This window comes from Liolophura sinensis, chromosome 7 (assembly GCF_032854445.1).
Source record: "Liolophura sinensis isolate JHLJ2023 chromosome 7, CUHK_Ljap_v2, whole genome shotgun sequence".
Classification (NCBI taxonomy): Eukaryota; Metazoa; Mollusca; class Polyplacophora; order Chitonida; family Chitonidae; genus Liolophura; species Liolophura sinensis.
In genome coordinates this window covers 30,316,407-30,335,630 of record NC_088301.1, presented here as the reverse complement: position 1 = coordinate 30,335,630, position 19,224 = coordinate 30,316,407, and the positions used below count along the sequence as shown (strand labels likewise).

Below are 19,224 nucleotides of genomic sequence, written 5' to 3'. Positions count from 1 at the left end.
GCGAACGGATGGTTCTAATTAACTTGGACATAATAGAATCTTGAATATTGCGGTGCACAAGTTTTAACGCCCATTTAGAATACAGTATACGGTTGTGGCCATTCAGAATATCCTAAACGGTTCCAAACGATTTCTTCATGAGAAATGCAGCAGCTTAAAACGGCGGGAAAGATTAAGATGTCTTATTGGCCAATCGACAAGGTGAAAAGTCACGTGGTTTAAGCCAACGTTTCTAATGTTGTCGAACATTCGGCACTGACTATAGGCATCAAAGATGGCGGGTCATACAGCGGGAGATCCATTGGAGTGCTTCAGCGTAAGTATTACTGGCTTTCATCTGACTTTCTTCGCTCTGCGGATATTGGCTGAAAGAATCATAGGTTCCACGGGGTCTTTTAGGCTCAAATGAATTGTCTGGGTGAACAAGTGTTCGGCTTATAAGCCAAGTCGGCGTGAAGCTAGGGTTGACCGGCTTGCCGTGCGAAAGGTTGACAGAGTGTCAGTTTGACAGGTGATCTTAATGTCATTCTAGTCGACATACATAAAAGATAGATAGCCCAACATAAAAGCCCACATACCATGGGCGTGGTCGAACTGAGATCAGTACCAAGGATATACAATGTACCATTAAGGTATCAACGTGGTGATGAAATTGTTATTCAATATCATGTTTACAATGACTCTGGATTGACCGACTCCTTTTATTTTTCAAATTCTGCTGATAATTAACAGCGACAAAGTAGAATGTGAGAGGGCAAAATTAGCACAAATAAGTCTATTTCCTGAACTTTGATTTATCATGTAGATGAAAACACTATATCATAGCTATGGTACCAACACTTAATTTAGCCATGGGGATAAATACACAGTCCATTTAGAGTACAGTTATCCATATGACCCAGAACATGCAATGTGCACAGTATTGGTCAGGCAGGTGTATAACAACCAGAACATGGTGTTTATTTGGCTAATTTGCATTCATTTTTTAAAATTTAGGCAAGGACATAGAGCAAGTGAACATGAACAGTAAGATGGAGAAATTGTTGTAATTTTTCTTTGAAAGACAAACATTTTGCACCTGCTTTCCCCCAGCTCCATATGGTTTAGTCCTGGACGTTTTATGAATAACACTTCTGCAGTTTATCGCAGTACTTTAGCTCTAATTTTACTGCAACAGAATTGTCTAGTGGAAAGACGTTTAGTGTTTTCTTGTAGAACATTCTGAAAAAAAATCTGTTTGTAGTTGTGTAAGATTTACTAACTTTAATACTTCGGGCAGTTCTATTAGAATTTGAATTCATTGACATCGATCTATGTTCATAACAGCCTTTCTTTTAAAACAAAACAAGATTTATCTTAAAACATCTATGAAAAATGCAGCAGGTTGCGCTATTGGTTATACTGATAAATACTGTAATTCTTAATTGATGTTTATTCAAGCATATTTTGAGGGCATTATTTCATTGTTGACAGATAAAGCTATACTTTCTTTGAAGCCCAGAAATTGACTAACCCGAATAAAGTAGTTTTGTCTCCAAAATCAAATAAACTAGGTGCATAAATCAATCTGAAAGTTGTGCTCTAATATATGTGAAAAGGTTAAGCAATTAGGGCTGTTAATTTGATTAATACTGAACTTAAAAGTGGATTGGAAAACAGGCTTTCAAGTATGCATGTTAATATATGATTTTACATTTAGCCAAATTTCCAGACAATATTTACAGAGAAACAATAGAGAAATAAAGAATTTTCTTTACGGGTTTTCTTTAAGGTTTTGATTGTTAAGCAGCTGTTCAGAACATGTTCTATGGACATGCTCACAAATGCTCACACAGCTGTTAAAAGGCAGTCAATAATATATTTTAGTAGAGAGTGGAAACAGACCTAAATGACTACAGCCATGTCGTTTTGATAGGCTTGTAAATTGTATAAATTAACTTGTCTGGGACTCCTGTAACTCAGCCAGACACACATTGTCACTACACTCATACCTGACGCTCACATGGCTAAAAGGCAAAATGGGGTTCGTATGATTTCAGAGAAAACGGGTGCATTTTCGGTTTATAAAAATAGCTCCCATCCAAAAAGTTGATACATGCACTGTATCTAATATGTTATTAAATGATGGCACTTCCTGCGGATGGTCGTGGGTTTCCTCTGGGCCATAATTTTTTTTTCTGGCTTTCCTCCCACCATAATGCTGGCCACCGTTGTATAAGTGAAACATTCTTGAGTACAGTGTAAAACACCAATCAAATAAATACATGTAAATAAATAAATAAATGATGGCACTTTAGATTTTCTCAGCATGTGCGATTTTGCTTACTTTGAACTGCATTATCTGGGTTTACATCAGAATACCATTTAATCTTGATGCGGGATACTTTAATAACACATACACTGATTGTGTATATATATTTGGTTGAGAGGTTTTCCTTTTAAACAAGGGTTGTAAATTTTTAGTGTTTAAGCCAATACTACAGAAAGGAACATAAGGATACAATATTTCTCTGTTCGAGGTACATTTGTAATCTGGTGATTAGATACTGGTTTAAGCATATCTTTCTCATCAGCAGAGGTATTAACTGGGGTCACTATGACAAAAAGCCAGGTGGAAATACAGACTTTGCCCTACCACCACTGTTCTCCCATCAATAGCTGTGCTGTGACATAAATCACAATCTACACCACTGACAGTTCCTTAGCCTTGCTCATTGACTGTTTGACTGACAGGTCATAGTAGAAGAAGCCTTACGAATCTGGCCATTTTTACTCGCTAAGGAAAGGAATGAGAACCTCATTTTTTTCAAATTAGAACATGGCATAACCTTAACATAGAGTAGAAAAAATGTTACATTTCAAGAATTTCCTAATTCTTTACGTTTTTAGGGCAGATATTAGTAGTGCTGAAAGCAGAATATTACATGTCTTTCCCAGCTTTCTCTAGAAGTAAAGATGTGAGTATGTTATTCATTAGATGGCCTGACCATGTGAGAAAAAAAGAAACTAAATATTCCTGCTACAGCTACTGCTATATTAGCTAAAAAGAGCAGAGCAGGTGTCCGTAAATTAGAAGAAGTAGGGTACTTCTGTGAGTAGATATACATGTAGAGGTGGGTGGGGCAGTGAAAAAGCAGTTACTAGTGTTTCTAAAATGAATGCAAGCTGCAATTAATATATGTATGACGTGTTTGAGTCATGTGCTTTGAATCATTGTGTAGGCGCCTAGCTGTGGACAACATAATGAAATAAATATTTTTATAGCAATGGACCATCCTTAAAAATTCATTTTTGGACATAACTTGATATTATTATAAAACAAGGACGGTAGACAGGATAGGTTATACATCTAGATCCTACAATGTTTTCATTCAGAAGAATTAATTTAAAGAAATCTAATTAAATTTATTGTGGTTTCACATTTTTTTCTTGTAGTTGTGAATTATATATTCTGTTATCTTTACCACTTTTTCAAGCTGTCCCAGCACTTATAACAGAAAATGTAAATATGTGTAGCTACATGTATATACATGTAACAGAAGCTAGAGAAGCTTCTGTTTTGAACTAGAAAGGTACTTTGATTTAGTAGTGATTCACTTATTATTAATCAAGAATTTTCTTCTGTGTGCTGAGCTGTGTGTGCATTGGGGAGAACAACCATCGTTTGATGCCGTTTGAGTCACATATCCTCAGAAAATTTCCATCCTGCTTTTTCTTTTGATCTGGATTCACGGCTGTGGAGTATGCAATTATGATTAGAGGAGACTTCATACTGTGGCAAGCCAGCACATCAATACTGGTTATTTGTAGAGTGCATGTACGGCGAGACTGTCCTTTAAGTCCTGTACTAGTAGCCCTTTCATCTAGACCAAAGATATCTCATTGCAGATTAGGCTATTCTCTTTTTGCTCTGCTAATCTCTTCCATGTATCAGTGACTGTCAAAGACATCAATACATTTTTGGAGTCCACTGAAAGGCTTAAGTCTCATTTTCATTTAGTACCGGTATCAGGAACCATGTATTAGACTTGTACATGTATGTATTGATGAGTAACTTTACGTCCTTTATGTTTGTTTGCTTTCCTTCCAACCAGTGTACGTGTGGCTGGAGGAGGCTTGACGTGTAACATAAATTGTAGCTGGTATAAATCATCACCTGTTCCCAGCCTTCTGGTCTTTGTCAGTTACTTATATTTTGTAATTGTCATTTTTGAAGACAGATATTAGTGGTGCTAAAAGATAAAAATTACATTTCTCTCCCAATTTATTTTTGGAAAAGTTAAGACAGTATTGTCGGCTTATTGTTCATTAGGGAACTAACAATGTGAGAAAAAAGTAACTGTGTAGGCCTATCCCTGCTACAGTTACATGTATGTGTACTTTGGTGAAAAGAGCAGAGCAGGTGTCACTGTTCAACGTCTGTCTTGGGCTTTGAGACCAACACCTTAAATGCTTTTGCCTGTTCAGAGGGAGAGCCCCTAAACTGAAGCCGTTACTCGTTGCCTGAAAAGCTTGCAGTAATTTAAGTTAATTTAACAATAACATTATCTCTGAAATGTTTGTAATTTATGTTTTTTCCCACACAATGTGTGCTTTAAAATGTAATAGATTTAGCTCTGGTGGAGGTTATTTTGGGGGACAGATGTTTGTTGCCAAAAATTACCTTTTGTAAGACATACCAAAATGCACAGTGTCATTAATTTTACTGGTTCAGTGCACCTGTTCGTAGTCTGTTCACAGTTATCATAATGATATTTTAAGCCTTTCTGTTAGCCAATGCACCCACTGATGTTCATCTGCAAAATTAAGCTGCTGAAACCCGTAAATTATTTTCAGGCTGTTGGTATTTAAACAAGACTGCAACCTTATTTTCATGTATTATCAAAATGTGATGTGTAAATGTATTGCATGTTGAATCAGACCCCCGCAGAAGAGTATAAAGTTTGTAGTGGGTATATAGATGATACATGTTTATGTGTAGTTGGAATGATAATATTCTTCAACGCATTCGGCAACACAATGTATCAGGAATGAAGGATAGATTTTACATACCGTATACACACATGTATATATGAGGACAGGATGATTTTTCAATGTTTTCAATGTTTTATCAATGATTTCAGTGAGGTTGTGGCTGATATTATAGCTTATGTACATATAAATCAGAAAAAAAAAAAACAACAAAAACATTATTTATTAGGCTGAAGTACAAAACCATGCTGTACTGTTGTCTCTTTCTTGGGCGTGGAAATTGGTGAAACATGACATACGTAGTGTCTTTTGGAAGCACTTGTAACTGACAAATCATGCCACACTGTGACTTGTGACACAGATTTTCACCTGCTGAGAAAAGCCATTGAACTTCATGTAAGACCACTTGAACCATCCACAGCTTATCACTACCAAACCCATTCCAACCCTGAAGGCAAGGAAGTATTATAGTTTTGCTGTGTGGGATGGGGCAATTTGCATGTTCGAGGGATGGAAATACAATCATCTTGTCCTCTTTATTTGATTGGTGTTTACGCCATACTCAAGGATATTTCACTTATATGACGACAGCCAGCATTACAGTGGGAGGAAACCAGGCAGAGCTCAGGGGAAACCCACACCCATCTGCAGTAATCTTCAAATAATTGTAAGAAACAAGCTTAAATATGTATAATGTTAAATGTTTCAGATTCCTATCGTACTACATAAGGAACCTCAGCGTGATGAGCAGGGACAGCCCATCCTGGGGCCTGATGGCAAACCCAAGTGTGTATGTGGCTTTAGGATAGGGGGAGGAATAGACCAGGACAACTCTAAAAGTCCCCAGGGTTACCCAGACAAGGTAAGAGTGAGGACAGGCAAGGGAAGGGGAGTAAACCAATTGTTTCTTCGAAGTTTAGATTTTTGTTGTTTGACAAAGTGATAAATGTACATGTATTACTGACAGTAATGTCAGTCTCTACTAGTTGTAACAACATTCTGAAATGATGGTTAATACATATCGGTGTGGAAATAAACACAATTTATTTTTGTGCCATAAGGTAGTACTGTAGTAGCTTACATGTACATTATGGATTTCATGATCATAAGGACTGCTTTGGTGATCTAAGGGTTGTATCTTCCACTTAGGGAGTAAGTAGGGAGGTCTGGGATCAAACCCGGGTCACGTCATACCAAATATATTAAATGTGGCACTCATTGGCACCTCACTTGGTGCTCAGCACTGAGAGGTTGGAGCAGGAAAACAGAACAGGTTGCCCAGGTGTCAGTATAGTGTGACTGGGTGGGGTGTCATGTCTGGTGTCTTCGGTATGATACTTTAGGGGCAGCTGCATGGACTCACCCTGCCACAAGAAGAAAAGTATATCTTCACACATCTATTGACTCCTCCTCGTCATATGAATGAAAATTTTTTAACTACGATGTTAAACCTCAAGCATATATACATTCATACTTGATGGAAAGAGAAAAGAGCATTGTTTGTTGTCATCCTAATGTTGTTATATGTTGTTGTTATATATCGGGTGGGCATAAAAAAATGGGCCATACTTTGACACTCAATATCTCCAACACCCTCTATGTCAGCTTCTAAAAATTTACACACTCAAAAGCCATCATGTCCTAAGTATACAGACCGGACATTTGACCAGATGTGATGACATACAGTTCCGGACATTTCAAAATGATGTTCTACCTTGTTTTACTTGAAAAGGTGATCAATTCCTTCTCCGCTGCAGAGAAAACCATCTTGATTCAGCAAAACTTGTGCCTTTCTGGCACTAGAGCCAGACAATTTTTCCAGACGACACTTGATTGACGCGTGTCACACAGGTGCAGCGCGTGCTGTACTCATGACACCAGACAGGTGATGCATTGTGGGTCACCGAAACGTGCGTTTTTGAGGCTGTGTTTTTATTTTAACCCTGTGTACAGACTACTCAAGCTATGACCATGAAAATTGGTTAGTATATTAACAAAATTGTGCCATTTGAGTGTATAAAGTTTGAAAGGGTTTGGACAAAGGATAATGGAGCAATGCAGCATCAAAGTACGGCCTTTTTCTATGCCCACTCAATACATGTTGTATTTTTCAGGGCATATATGTGACATACATCCATGAAAATGGACCAGCTGCCTTGTGTGGGTTACAAGTCCATGACAAACTTTTACAGGTAATCCTGCTATTTATGCTTAAACATCATGTTTTACTGTGTGTTTTCAAAGGAAAGGAAAGAAAGAATAGTGTGTTAAGGTGTAATTTGTTAAAGGAGTTTTTTTGTATGTGGGGTGGTCAGCCAGCAAACATTGGCTAGTCGCGGGTTTCTCCTGGGTTCTGCAGGCTTCCCTTCCACCATTATACTGGTCGTCATCGTATAAATGAAATATGCTTTAGTATGAAGTAAGGCGTCAGTAAATAAAAGAATACATCAGTAAAGGGTTTGAACAGCTTGTTGTGATGACATGAATACAATAGAACAGCTTTTTTGAATCTTTGTCTTTTCATGTGGAGGGACTTGTTTTGTTTTCTAATATAGGATAGCATGCATACAGTACATGACCAGGTGCATATGTATGTTGAGGGATTTGTACAACTATAGTTCATATATGCTTTGTTTGTCGTAAAATAAAATCAAACATTCTGAGAAAGATAAAAAATAGTCTTATCTGTGAACAGATAAAATGCAACACCACTGTAATATCTCTTTCTTGGGGTCTGTTTTACAAAACAGTCGCAAATTGCGCCTGACATATTTTCCATGGTGACATATAGTGAAGAGATACGTCACCATAGTAACTGTGCTTGACATAGTCTCTTCATGTACATTTACATATTTATTGTCCTCCCTTAGGTGAATGGCCATGATATGACAGTTGTTACCCACAAAAAGGCAGTGGATTACATCCAGCGCAAACCTGTCCTCAATATGTTGGTGCATCGTCCCGGGGTGCCTCAGCTACAGAAAGGTGCTCAGCCGCAGTTTCAGGCTTATGAACAGCAGTACTCACCACAGCCTCAGTATCAGAGACAATACTGACTAGGCGTGGAGGAGCAGTACGAGACTTTCAGTCCCAGGGACCATAGTCTTACACCCCTGTGATGCCGGGGGAGTGCACGGTGCAACCCTTACGGTGTGACGCAGTGCCATGGCACCGCAAGTCATTTTGTGTTGTGGACATGGTGGAGAGGGAACTGGGTGTATGGAGTTGTTAGATCTTTTAAAAATTCTCACTCAAGGTTCATTATATGTCATAAATGTATGTTTATACGTATATGTTTAAGTAAAATGGCAATTGATAACTGGTGCATACAAAATTTTGTGATTGTCACTCATGAAAACATGTCTGTTCTGATGTCTGTAGGAGGAAATCATCAGGACATCAGCTAGATGAGGGTACATGTTCAGTCATTTCCTGATGCAGTAGCCACAATCTTTTTTTTTGTGGGATGACTCATCCAAAAGAATGGAAAAAAGGAAAATCAGATCACTTGCTCTTCAGTAGTTTTGCCTGTAGGTTTGCTAGATTAAAAATCCACCCATTAACCATTTGTATACTCTCCTTGTGACCCTGTCTAGAAATTGAAAACTAGAAGGATAAGTGGGTGTGTTGATGTTACAGGACTGTAGTCACATCACAGAGTTACAAAGACTGACTTCTGCAGTGGTCAAATCCTACAAACTGGCAGTGTTTATCATGAGAGAGGAAATAGGCTTATGGTGAGTTGAAGACTGAAAATGTATTTAGCTGCAGAAATGTTCTGATGAATAATTCCACATCTGCTCTGTTGACTGACATCAATTTGTACACATGTTCATTAATTTTCTTTATATTTTCAGTCACATATTATGTGCATAAATGTTACAGTAAAGTTATAATTTATGTATGTAATGTGTATTCTAATTAGCTTAAGTTGGCTGTGTAATTATTTCTATTGTTGTCTTTAAAAATATCAGTGAGTTTGAAATTTTGGAGAAACTGTCTAGCCAAAGCATTAAAATATTCTCCTGAAATTGTACATTTTAAATCATTGGTAAATTGATAAGGTATTTGGTGGTGAATGATGGAGCAATGTGTTATAGGTTATTATATACTGGAATAAATGTTATTGGATACTTTTTTCACTTTATTGAAGAGATGCCAAGAGGTAAAATATTTTAGGATATCTACAAAAGAGATGAAACAAAACATGTGATTGACATATTTGGTAGCTTACAATGTACACTATAAAGAATGACATCGACATGATGTGTTTTAGGCTAAATCATGTAAAACATTCTTACTGAATCTATTCAACCAAACAAGTTTTACTAATTACCAGTTATTACTAATATGTGTGTTTGTGGTACTGGAGCTCTGGTAACCTTTGAAATCACTGATATTTAGATGGCAGAAATGTGGCCTTGAAAGGAGTTCATGTAGATGTGGATGAAACAGTGAGAGAACTTCCTTGTTGTGATTTCATGATTTCTCACCATGCTTATATGGAAGGGGATATCGGCGAAAACTGTATGCGTGTAGCTTTTGAACGTTGCAAGTTCTACACTGCCACTTAAGTCTGTGACTTCTGCTATGTGTCTACCGACATTCGGCTATGTGGCTACCGAAATGTGGGTATGGTATGTAATCTGAACATTGTAAATTGTGACACTTGCAATGAAATCATCAGGAAAACTACTAAAAAGTCTTGGTCATTTTTTATGTAAGTAGTATAACTCATTCATGATTGACGTCTTATTATCTTAACAACAACAACAGCGACAACTGAACAGTTTGCCGTAACGTGGACTGTACTTCCAGGATTGGGAGCGATTATTATTTTCTCGTCTAGTTGATTACGGTGCCTCCTGTTGTCATAATCGCGCATCGCCACAGATGAAAGCGGTGTTGTAAGGCGTGCATGTGGCTAACAGTGTTACTGGCACATGCGTCTCATCCATAGCCAGAACTGCAATGGTGGAAACAAATGCATGCCATCGAAAGACAGAACCTGCGGCATCACAATTTACAATGTTCACATTACATACCTTACCCACATTTCGGTAGCCACATAGCCGGATGTCAGTATACACATAGCAGAAGCTGCAGACTTAACATAGCACTGTAGAACTTGCAACGTTCAATGTTACACGCATACGGTTTTGGCAGATATCCTGTTTCATATGCTTATAGCTGAAGAATTTGTGGGTCGAGGTATATGAAAGAGAGGGAGAAGGTTGATAGGGTTGGTGTCTCATTTCTTCATCAGAAGGATGCACAGGTGGTAAAGGTTTAATGTTAAAGGTTTAAAAAGCTAAGATTAACATATCCCTTGTCAAAAGGTGTTTTTGCTCACTGATAGATAAGAAATTTGGTAACTGAACAAAACAGTTATGGCACAAATATAATACAAAAATTAAGTGATTTTTCTCTTGATTTCATAAACAATGCTGAACTGTTTGAACATATTTCTGAACAAGATTGAAAGGAAGTTTTATTTAATTGCAGTGAGTAATACTTGTTCCAGATTTTCTCGGAAGGTAGCAGTAGAGTAAGATCAAAAGATTAATATCTGAGTTTTGTTAGATTTTGTCCGGAACAAAACAAAAATAAGTAACAAGGGAAGTAACTCTTGAGATTGGTGTAGCTCATGCCTTGACAGCCTCACTATTCAACGAGTTAGTTTAATATGGGACGTTCTCAGTACATGTGAAAATAGTCAAGTTTTGTAATTTGTACGGATCGATGGTGTCTAAAACCTATCGTGAAGCGAAGTACATATCACAATAATGTGTCTTGAAGTATTTTTGTAATTTGTGTGTAGGCCTATGCTTGTACCCACTAAACATATGGTTATATATATATATATATATATATATATATATATATATATATATATATGTATACCTCATCCTTTTTCAACTTTGAAAAATATTTTAATAAAGTTTGCAAAGGGCACATAGTGTCACATTGTGTAGCAATTTGCTACAGTAGGAACTCTCAACAGGGACAGAAAGAATGCAGAAAACACCCTGCTTAATTGACAGGGCAAAGTTCGGTTTCACGAAGCACGCTGGGTTTGTCAGTTATGCATGGTGGTGTTTTGTAGTGTTTTTGATTAAGCAGGGTGCATGTTTTAGTTATTAGATGTGAACGCCATTTTGTGTTGTCAATACATTTTTCTGGATTGTAACTCTTGCCAGGTTTCCCTGACTTTCTTAGTACTCTACATCCTGGTACTCTTGACAACAAAATAGCGCTGTCTCCATCGTTGTATTTCATATATCTCAAAGGTAATAAATTTGGACAAAACAGAAAGAGCATTATCATAACTTTGTAACAGTTTCAGTCAAAAAAGTGCAATTTTATGGTTACTTGGTATTGTAAATGATTTTCTTTCCTACTGTTGACAACAGGTCTATCCCAGTGACAGTACTGTTTAATAGCCTGCCAATCTATTTCTATGAGAAACACTCCATCATGCATTTTGTCTTCAATTTTTTGTACATTTATAAATATCTCCACTTGTTGCATTTCAGCTCTCTGTTAGTGTGTAAGGTAAACGTAAATTCTAAGAAATGTCTCAAAAATGTATGTTTGATAGGCTGTCTATGTTACTGTATGTATTGATTGGATAGTGTTCTCTAGATCTCTAAATAATACATCCTTATCCATGTTTTTTCTTCTCAATTTTCTTCATTTATGTACGGTAATGCATAATGAGTCAAATGTCTATACGGGGAATTTTTTGTGGGGACATTTCAGTGTGATCTTGTTCAGTTTCAGTTACACATATATGACATGGTAGATTGTGCTGCACTTGTCAACTCCACATATCAATTACAGATTCATATGTACATGAAGTTGTAAAGTTTGCAAAAATCGCTTAAATAATAGTCATTTATAATAATTTGGAAATTTAAATCTTTTAATTCCTGAAGAGGTTGTCATCTCTTACAACAAGTTTTTTGAGTAAAGCTTTGAAACTTGTAAAGGACAACACTTCCTTACAATACACAAGGAAGATATACGCCCACTGGTTTGTTGATCTGAACATAGAAACATACATATTGTCTTTATTCTACATGTAGGCATTAAGGGTTTTTTTGTGTGAAAATGTTTTGTACTGTAATGACTAGCCTATTGGATATCACAAATGCTGCCTACAAAGATGAGTTCATCAATGTCCATGTAAGTAATAAATCTTGTACAGGATTGATAATAACTTATTTTTTACTTATTTTTGTGTATAGAATTACAATAGGGCAGCACCGAATTACCTCCCTTGAGCTCTCTCTCCCATTTAAGAGGTGTGTTTGTAGGAGTAAACTGTGGTTAGGTGGGACCTAAGAAAATGGCTAATGGCTAAGTACCAAAGTTAAAGGAGCATAAGGGAGTTGATGAAGACCTGGCTTTAAGACAGCTTTTAATTTTGTGTACCAGTTTGGAAGTCCAGGATAAACATTATGCATTTTTTTAATCCATTCGGCAGTAATTCAAAAATCCTGACCCAAATTAAATACAATAAACAGCTTTGGTGAACTCTGCCATGAGCTATGTATTCGACCTTTAAACTGAAAAACGTTGACTTCATTTGAGATCTCTCTACATTTCAGACCTCCATTGTATGAATAGCATCATGTCATGTTACATACAGGATGTATTCATACATGTAATGTTCATATACACACACGTAGTTGTTACATGCCTGTGGTGATGGGTTATAGGATATTGCTCATACTACTTTACAGGGAATCACATGACATCAAATTGTTATTGTTCTGGGAACAGCAATATCATAAGGGCAACATTTTTGAGGAAACATATCTTAGAATAGTGAACTCAAGAATTGGACCTTTTGAAGCACATAAGTCAACATACTCCTTACAGCAAATGCACAGCTCTCTATGTTTGCTTTACCTCACTGCCAGCACTAGTAAACTTTACAGAAATCTTGAACAATATTGAAGTCCCAGTGGTGAGGTAGAAAGTGATGCCAGAAAACAGTCTCTGTTGCAACCTTTGCTTTCTAATAAAACTTTATACTCATGAATTCTCTTTATTGAACCAACACCTGAAAGAATTTCATTGCTGAATGCTGATTAAATAGTTCCATGCGAAGATACTGGTGTTCAGACTAAGCGTAAACAAGCCTACGTGTGTTGCACAGACTCCAGAAATCAAACTTGTCTAGTGGCGGCAGTTATGTAAAGCGAGCTTAGAGAGTGGCATATGCACTGTAAGGAGTATGATGCCTAAAAACCAATCCCAGCTGTAACTCAGTGATATCATATTTGTTGGCTGTTGGCTATAAATTTATCATTAAATCAACCAAGCAAAAAAAACACTTTGACCATTTCCAGTTGTCCCCTCATTGTTATCACACCATTTCCCCAGTTTGAAAACAATTAGGTAAGCATGAAGACACCATTTATGAAATGAAATTATTTAACAATGTAAAGCCCTGTTCCGCCTCATGATTCTTGGGAGAGGGCAAAAGTTTTAGATCTTGTTATCACCAAGATGTGCACCATACCTCTAGCTGAAAGTTAAACAGGACTGCAGTTTATCTGCAGCTTAATACCTAAAGAATTAATAAAGTCTTCAAATTTGTTTGCATCACACTAAAATATGCAAGTGAACATAAACTGTGATCAGTATATAGCAAAATGGTCCCCAATGAGGAAAATGTACATGTATGTGTATTAAGTTTTTTTTTTTTTTTTCCACATTATAAATGGTATGTGGATGTGTCTGTGGATTTTGGGTAGTATATTCCAAGCCCTTTGAAAATTGACAGCTTATACATGTATGCATGCAGTTCACAAGTTGCATAAAAACCTACATCGTGTTACTGTTATGGCAACCATCTGAAGATATGTGTGTGCTTTGTCTTGCATCAATGGGGCCGCACTGAATTACCTCCCTTGAAGGTGCATTTCTTGGAGGAAGCTGTGGTTAGTCTGGTTCCCAGACACATTCTGAGTGCCTTGAAACGACATAAGGTACATTACAAAGCTATGTGCCCTACAATTGGTCAGTTATATAAAGTAATATGTTCCCGGAGAGGGAAGTCCATCAACAAAGTATGGGTATGAAAGGGTTGTTGTGATGTCTGAACGCTATGAATTGATGTCACAATGTAAAACACCTGTGATGTCATAAAGCTGTGCACAAATAGAACAAAAACAGTTACATAACCTGCTGTGTCAGAAACAATGACCTAATGACATCGTACCAGCATCGCTCCAGATGCCGTGAATTTTTACTGTGCCTGAAACCTACATCTGATGTGAATAGTGCCATCTGACATCAGAGGGAGGGAACCAGCCAGAAGCTGTGGTTAAGTGGGACCTCATAAAATGGCAAGTTTCAAAGTGAAAGCGAAAATATGCTAGTTGAAGATCTACCTTTAGGACAGTTTTTAGTTATGTAAACTGATTGGGAAAGTACAGGTTAAATGTTAAATTTTTAAAATCCTTTCTGAGGAATCCAGACCCTTAGCCTATTAGTTATAATAGACAGATATGGCAAACTTCATCAAATATGTGTATTCAACCTAAAATAAAAATCATCAACTTTATTTAAAAGAAAAGAACACATTCATACAACCAGTACCTTAAAATGCTAAAGTTAAAGAAAATATCTCAGTTGTCTGCCAGCAGTGCTTGTTATTTGAGTAATTAACAGTTAAACTCCGAAGACTTAGGAATCTCCTTTAGGACGCCATTTTAACAAATTACATACGTCATCATGCTCAGCTCTGCCGAGCAGCTCTTAAGGGCATGACATTCCAAACACATTTTGGCAGCCTACAGCCACGCATGTTGGTATGCCCCCTGGCACATCCCAAACTATTCCATTTTAGAGTTGGCTTTCACACACCTTAAAATCCACGATTATCACGATATATGTATGCATTTAGCTGAGACTGGAAATGCATGTTAAAAATATTGTAGGAGTAAAACCTTAAGCACAGTGACGTCATCATGAATATTCAAGAGGAAGAAAAGAGGCTTTTCATTGGACAAGCCTGAAACATGGAGGGACTTTCAGTGAGGCTTGTATGGGTGGATTTTGTAGAAAATGACAATGTTTAAAACTGCTTTTCTCTCCTCACAAAAACTTTTTAAAATCTAAAAAAATAAAATTCCACAGTTTGTACAGCTCTTATTTTAGATATAGGTTGTATACATATGTTCTTTACTTTTACGATCTTTCGACATTTTCTACGACTCAAAGGCTGATAAAGTGTCTTTATTTTTCCATTCTGTTGCCTAATAAATAGTTCCCAAGGTTGTCACATAACCTACATACTACCTGCTTTCACAGGGGAGGTCTCACTTCTCGCCATTTCATGCCTCAAAAGTTAATCTCACGTTACATCATAGTCGCTATCACGTAACAAGGGAGGTAATTCAGTGCAGGCCTATTGTTTTTATCTCAAAAAGGGGTTCGTTGTTATAGATTGTATTAAGCCTGGTATTTAATCCAGACTGAAGTGTCAGTTTGGCTTGCATTAGAATGACACTGGTAGAAAGTATTAAGCCTGGCTGTGCACACACATCTGAACAACTGGTCCCAGATTCACAACTGTTTCAATGGAGTGGGCTGGAGGACAACTATCTCGTCTGATAACTATCTTCAACGACTGGTACTAAATGAGCCAAAAAGCTTCCAACCCCTCGTTTTTGAGATTTCCCTGCCAGAGGGGTCTATATATTGATATATCTCAGTTTGACAGAGAAATCAAACTCTGCAATACTTCATGTTTTTGAAACAGAGGTTTTTAATTGCCGATTACAGCAAGTCAGATACACAAACTGTAATTTGTTATACTAATCACAGTGTAATACCAGACACAGACAAATATAAATCCTGATCACAGGATCAGTTGGAGATATCTAATCCTAGAGTGACAAAGTGGATTAAATCTGATCAAAAACAAAAGTATAGTAACAAAGCTGTTTTCAAGCCCTTAAACTGGCAGTTCTTACTGAATAGATAAATAATTCTGACAAATTCTTTGATAAAGTAAAGTGTGTGAAGCAATAATATTTACAACTTCCACACTGCATGTATGAAGTTAATAAAGTCATCGCAAAGTATTCAAGCACTAGTCTATTGCAAAGAAAAAACACAACACAGACAACAAAAAATCAAACATCCACATTTATAGCTAAACTTTGCTGCACACCAGGAACTTAGTGCTGTGTTGTACTTACACAATCTGTGAGACAATCACTGGCAGTTAGACGCTACCATTTATCACTGATCTCTAGTGAATGCATGTCCAATGGTCTGATAGCAAACCAAATGATGTGTCACATGTACTTCATTTATATAAACCACTATACTATGTGCCAGACGTTAACAAGATCTTAATAAAAACAACAAAAAACATCAAAAACAATATAAAATGACAATGAAATAGTCTTCAATGGACAGTTGATAGCACTCAATGTGGCCAAATTAACAACAGTGATCACGAAAGAAAATAATTCATAATAACTGTGGTATACATGTAGATAAAGCTAAGATTCCAAAACATTTTCTCCAAAAAAAAAAAATTCACGGTTGATTATGACACATTATTAAAATGACATACATGTAAATGATACTCTTAAATAATTGATTGCAAAATTACTTTTCAAATTTTAAATTAATACACTGCATATCAAAATTGATGCCCGTATTAATCTTTACATCCATTTATGTATTTTCTCTCTCTATATAAAAACAGTCCTTAGAGATTAACTATTATGTTGTTCAGTCTGTACAATCTATATTTATGCACAACCTACAGACAGCCAATGGAAAACACCAGCTCTGATAATTAAGTAATCACAATTAGCCAATCACTGCATACCTTAGATATGCTTAAGGTACATGTCTTATTACATTACATTCAAGGTTTCTTTCAACGGTAAATCTGTCTAGTTCAAGGTGAAGTTCATTATACATATACAAGATACACTGTGCAGCAAAAATATAATAGGCACCAAGGCTATATAAACAATATGTTTTAATGAGACTGTGTAGCTCGGTGCATTCACTGACAATTGTCCCCAAACCCAAGTAAATTAAGATTAGCCCAGCTAGTCAAATGTATTTTTTAATTTGTTACCAAGTCCCTGCCTAGCTCCCATGCCAAGCTCATGACTAAGACTGCAACAGGCTGGATGAGTGAAAACTCTTATCATACATATAATGTTTGGTTAACTAGGCTAAAATTAATTATTTGAGCATACAAAAAAAGAAAGAAAAAAAAAGAATCCAGCTTAACATTTCAACAGGTTTGCAAATTGGAGAATGGTTGCATGTGCCGTTATTGCACCATGATATAAATGGCCGGGATATTTTTAATGGAGACCTGGTTTCCTCCCACCATAATGCTGGCTGCTGTTGTATAAGGGAAATATTCTTGAGTATGACATAAACAGTATTTATTTATTTGATTGGTGTTTTACGCCATAGTCAAGAATACTTCACTTATACGACAGCCGCCACTTATACGACAGAGGAAACTAGTACGGCGTAAAACACCAGTCATATAAATAAATAAATAAATGAATAGATTTAGGCTCACATAGTCAGACGTTTTTGACAATACCTTTGGAATTGTGACTGTGATTGGTGTTTTACGCCGTACTCAAAAATATTTCACTTACGTGGCGGCGGCCAGCATTATGGTGGGTGGAAACCGGGCAGCGCCCGGGGGTAATCCCACAACCATCCGCAGGTTGCTGACAGACCTTCCCACGTAACTTTGGAATTAACTGATTTGTGAAAGCTACAGTACAAAGTACAAAGGACAGAAACTGGTACCAAAACATCTTTTTTAAGACCTCCTTGGGCCTTGAATTCCACATATTTTACTCTGACTGTGAAAACACTGTACATGTATTTATGCTTAGCAAGATTTAGTATGACATGAACTTAGATTTTTGTTAGGAAGGTTGCATGTCAGTTCGCTTTTAGAAGACACATGAATGCAAAACCTTAGGATAAATGCATAAGGTACTGAAGTCGTGAATCAGCTAATTTACTCGCACACAGAGTGCATTGTTATTTCGTATTTTAGGTTACTTCGCTTTTCGAGGATTTACCTCCCTTGGCAATAGGTTTGTGTCTTTTATTCCAGTACAACAGCATATGGGACTATGGAAAATACTGCTGTTTACTTAGCCAGTTTCTCAGTGCAAAGAACCCAACTGCAATGATTCAAATGTAGTTAACCCTACAAGCAAATTTACAAGAGGATTTATAGTCACAGTTGAGCAATACGGTTGTTTAAATTTCACCACCCAAGTACTTCCAGTTGTTAATAGCATTGGATGGTTGAACTAATACCTGCCATCAAGGGGGGATAATCCATAAAAAGGGAAGTAATCTATGTATTACAAAAACACGGAAAATGCATATAAAACTTTAGCTCAATGCATGTAATACTTTTTGAGATACTACCCCTAACACTTACTAAGTCGTGAATTTTACAATTTACCATATTTAATATGCATACAGCGAATCAACAGAGGAACATCCCCTCATGTGATTGTATTGAACACATGCACAAACATTGAGCTCAAAAAATGCAGTGCTTTCAATATACCACTCTTAACATTTTGTTCAACAGTGCTTTCCCTGTTACTGGACACCAACGCCGACGCTCAGGATATGACATAAGCTATGGTAGTACTTTGTACTTTGCATGCTTTGTTTGGTAAAGAATGGATATGTCTTATAACTCACGTTTGTATGTATACGACCAAGGCTGGACCCTTAGCCCTTGAGCCTTTTTTTCTAGTGTCAACCAAAAAAATGACAATTCAAATGATGAGCTTGTATAAATGGCTTTCAAGGCACTATTCATATCTCCCTAAAACACAGATGACAGTCATGTACCCTACTAAACTTTAGGAAAAAGGAAGATGAACCTGTATGTAAAACTGAAGTATCCACATACCTATTATTCTATATATATTAACTTATCTATGATCTAAGGATAATTTAAATACTATTATTTCAATACACCATTACAATATTATTTCCTTAATACCGGGAAAAAATTACCAACAAAATTAAGCATTTAAAAATCAATCGTGGCATCAACTATATGGTTAAAACTTGCTAGAGGTATACTGAATAGGAAATGGACGGAGACATCACTTCTTAACTTGTGAAGACAAGACAGTAATTAGGTGTTTTTCTGAGCTGAACCTTGCTTATTATGAATGGCAAAGAAAACACTAATAT

General features: G+C 36.7%; 1 protein-coding gene across 1 annotated transcript; it reads left to right on the top strand.

Moving 5' to 3' along the window:
- Positions 1-139: 139 nt before the first annotated feature.
- On the top strand, positions 140-8,375 carry LOC135470448 (tax1-binding protein 3 homolog). The gene is made up of 4 exons (XM_064749402.1): positions 140-316; positions 5,681-5,833; positions 7,086-7,163; positions 7,842-8,375. The coding sequence occupies exons 1-4, from the start codon at positions 275-277 to the stop codon at positions 8,025-8,027; spliced, it is 459 nt and encodes a 152-aa protein (XP_064605472.1). The 5' UTR covers positions 140-274; the 3' UTR covers positions 8,028-8,375.
- Positions 8,376-19,224: the final 10,849 nt, after the last annotated feature.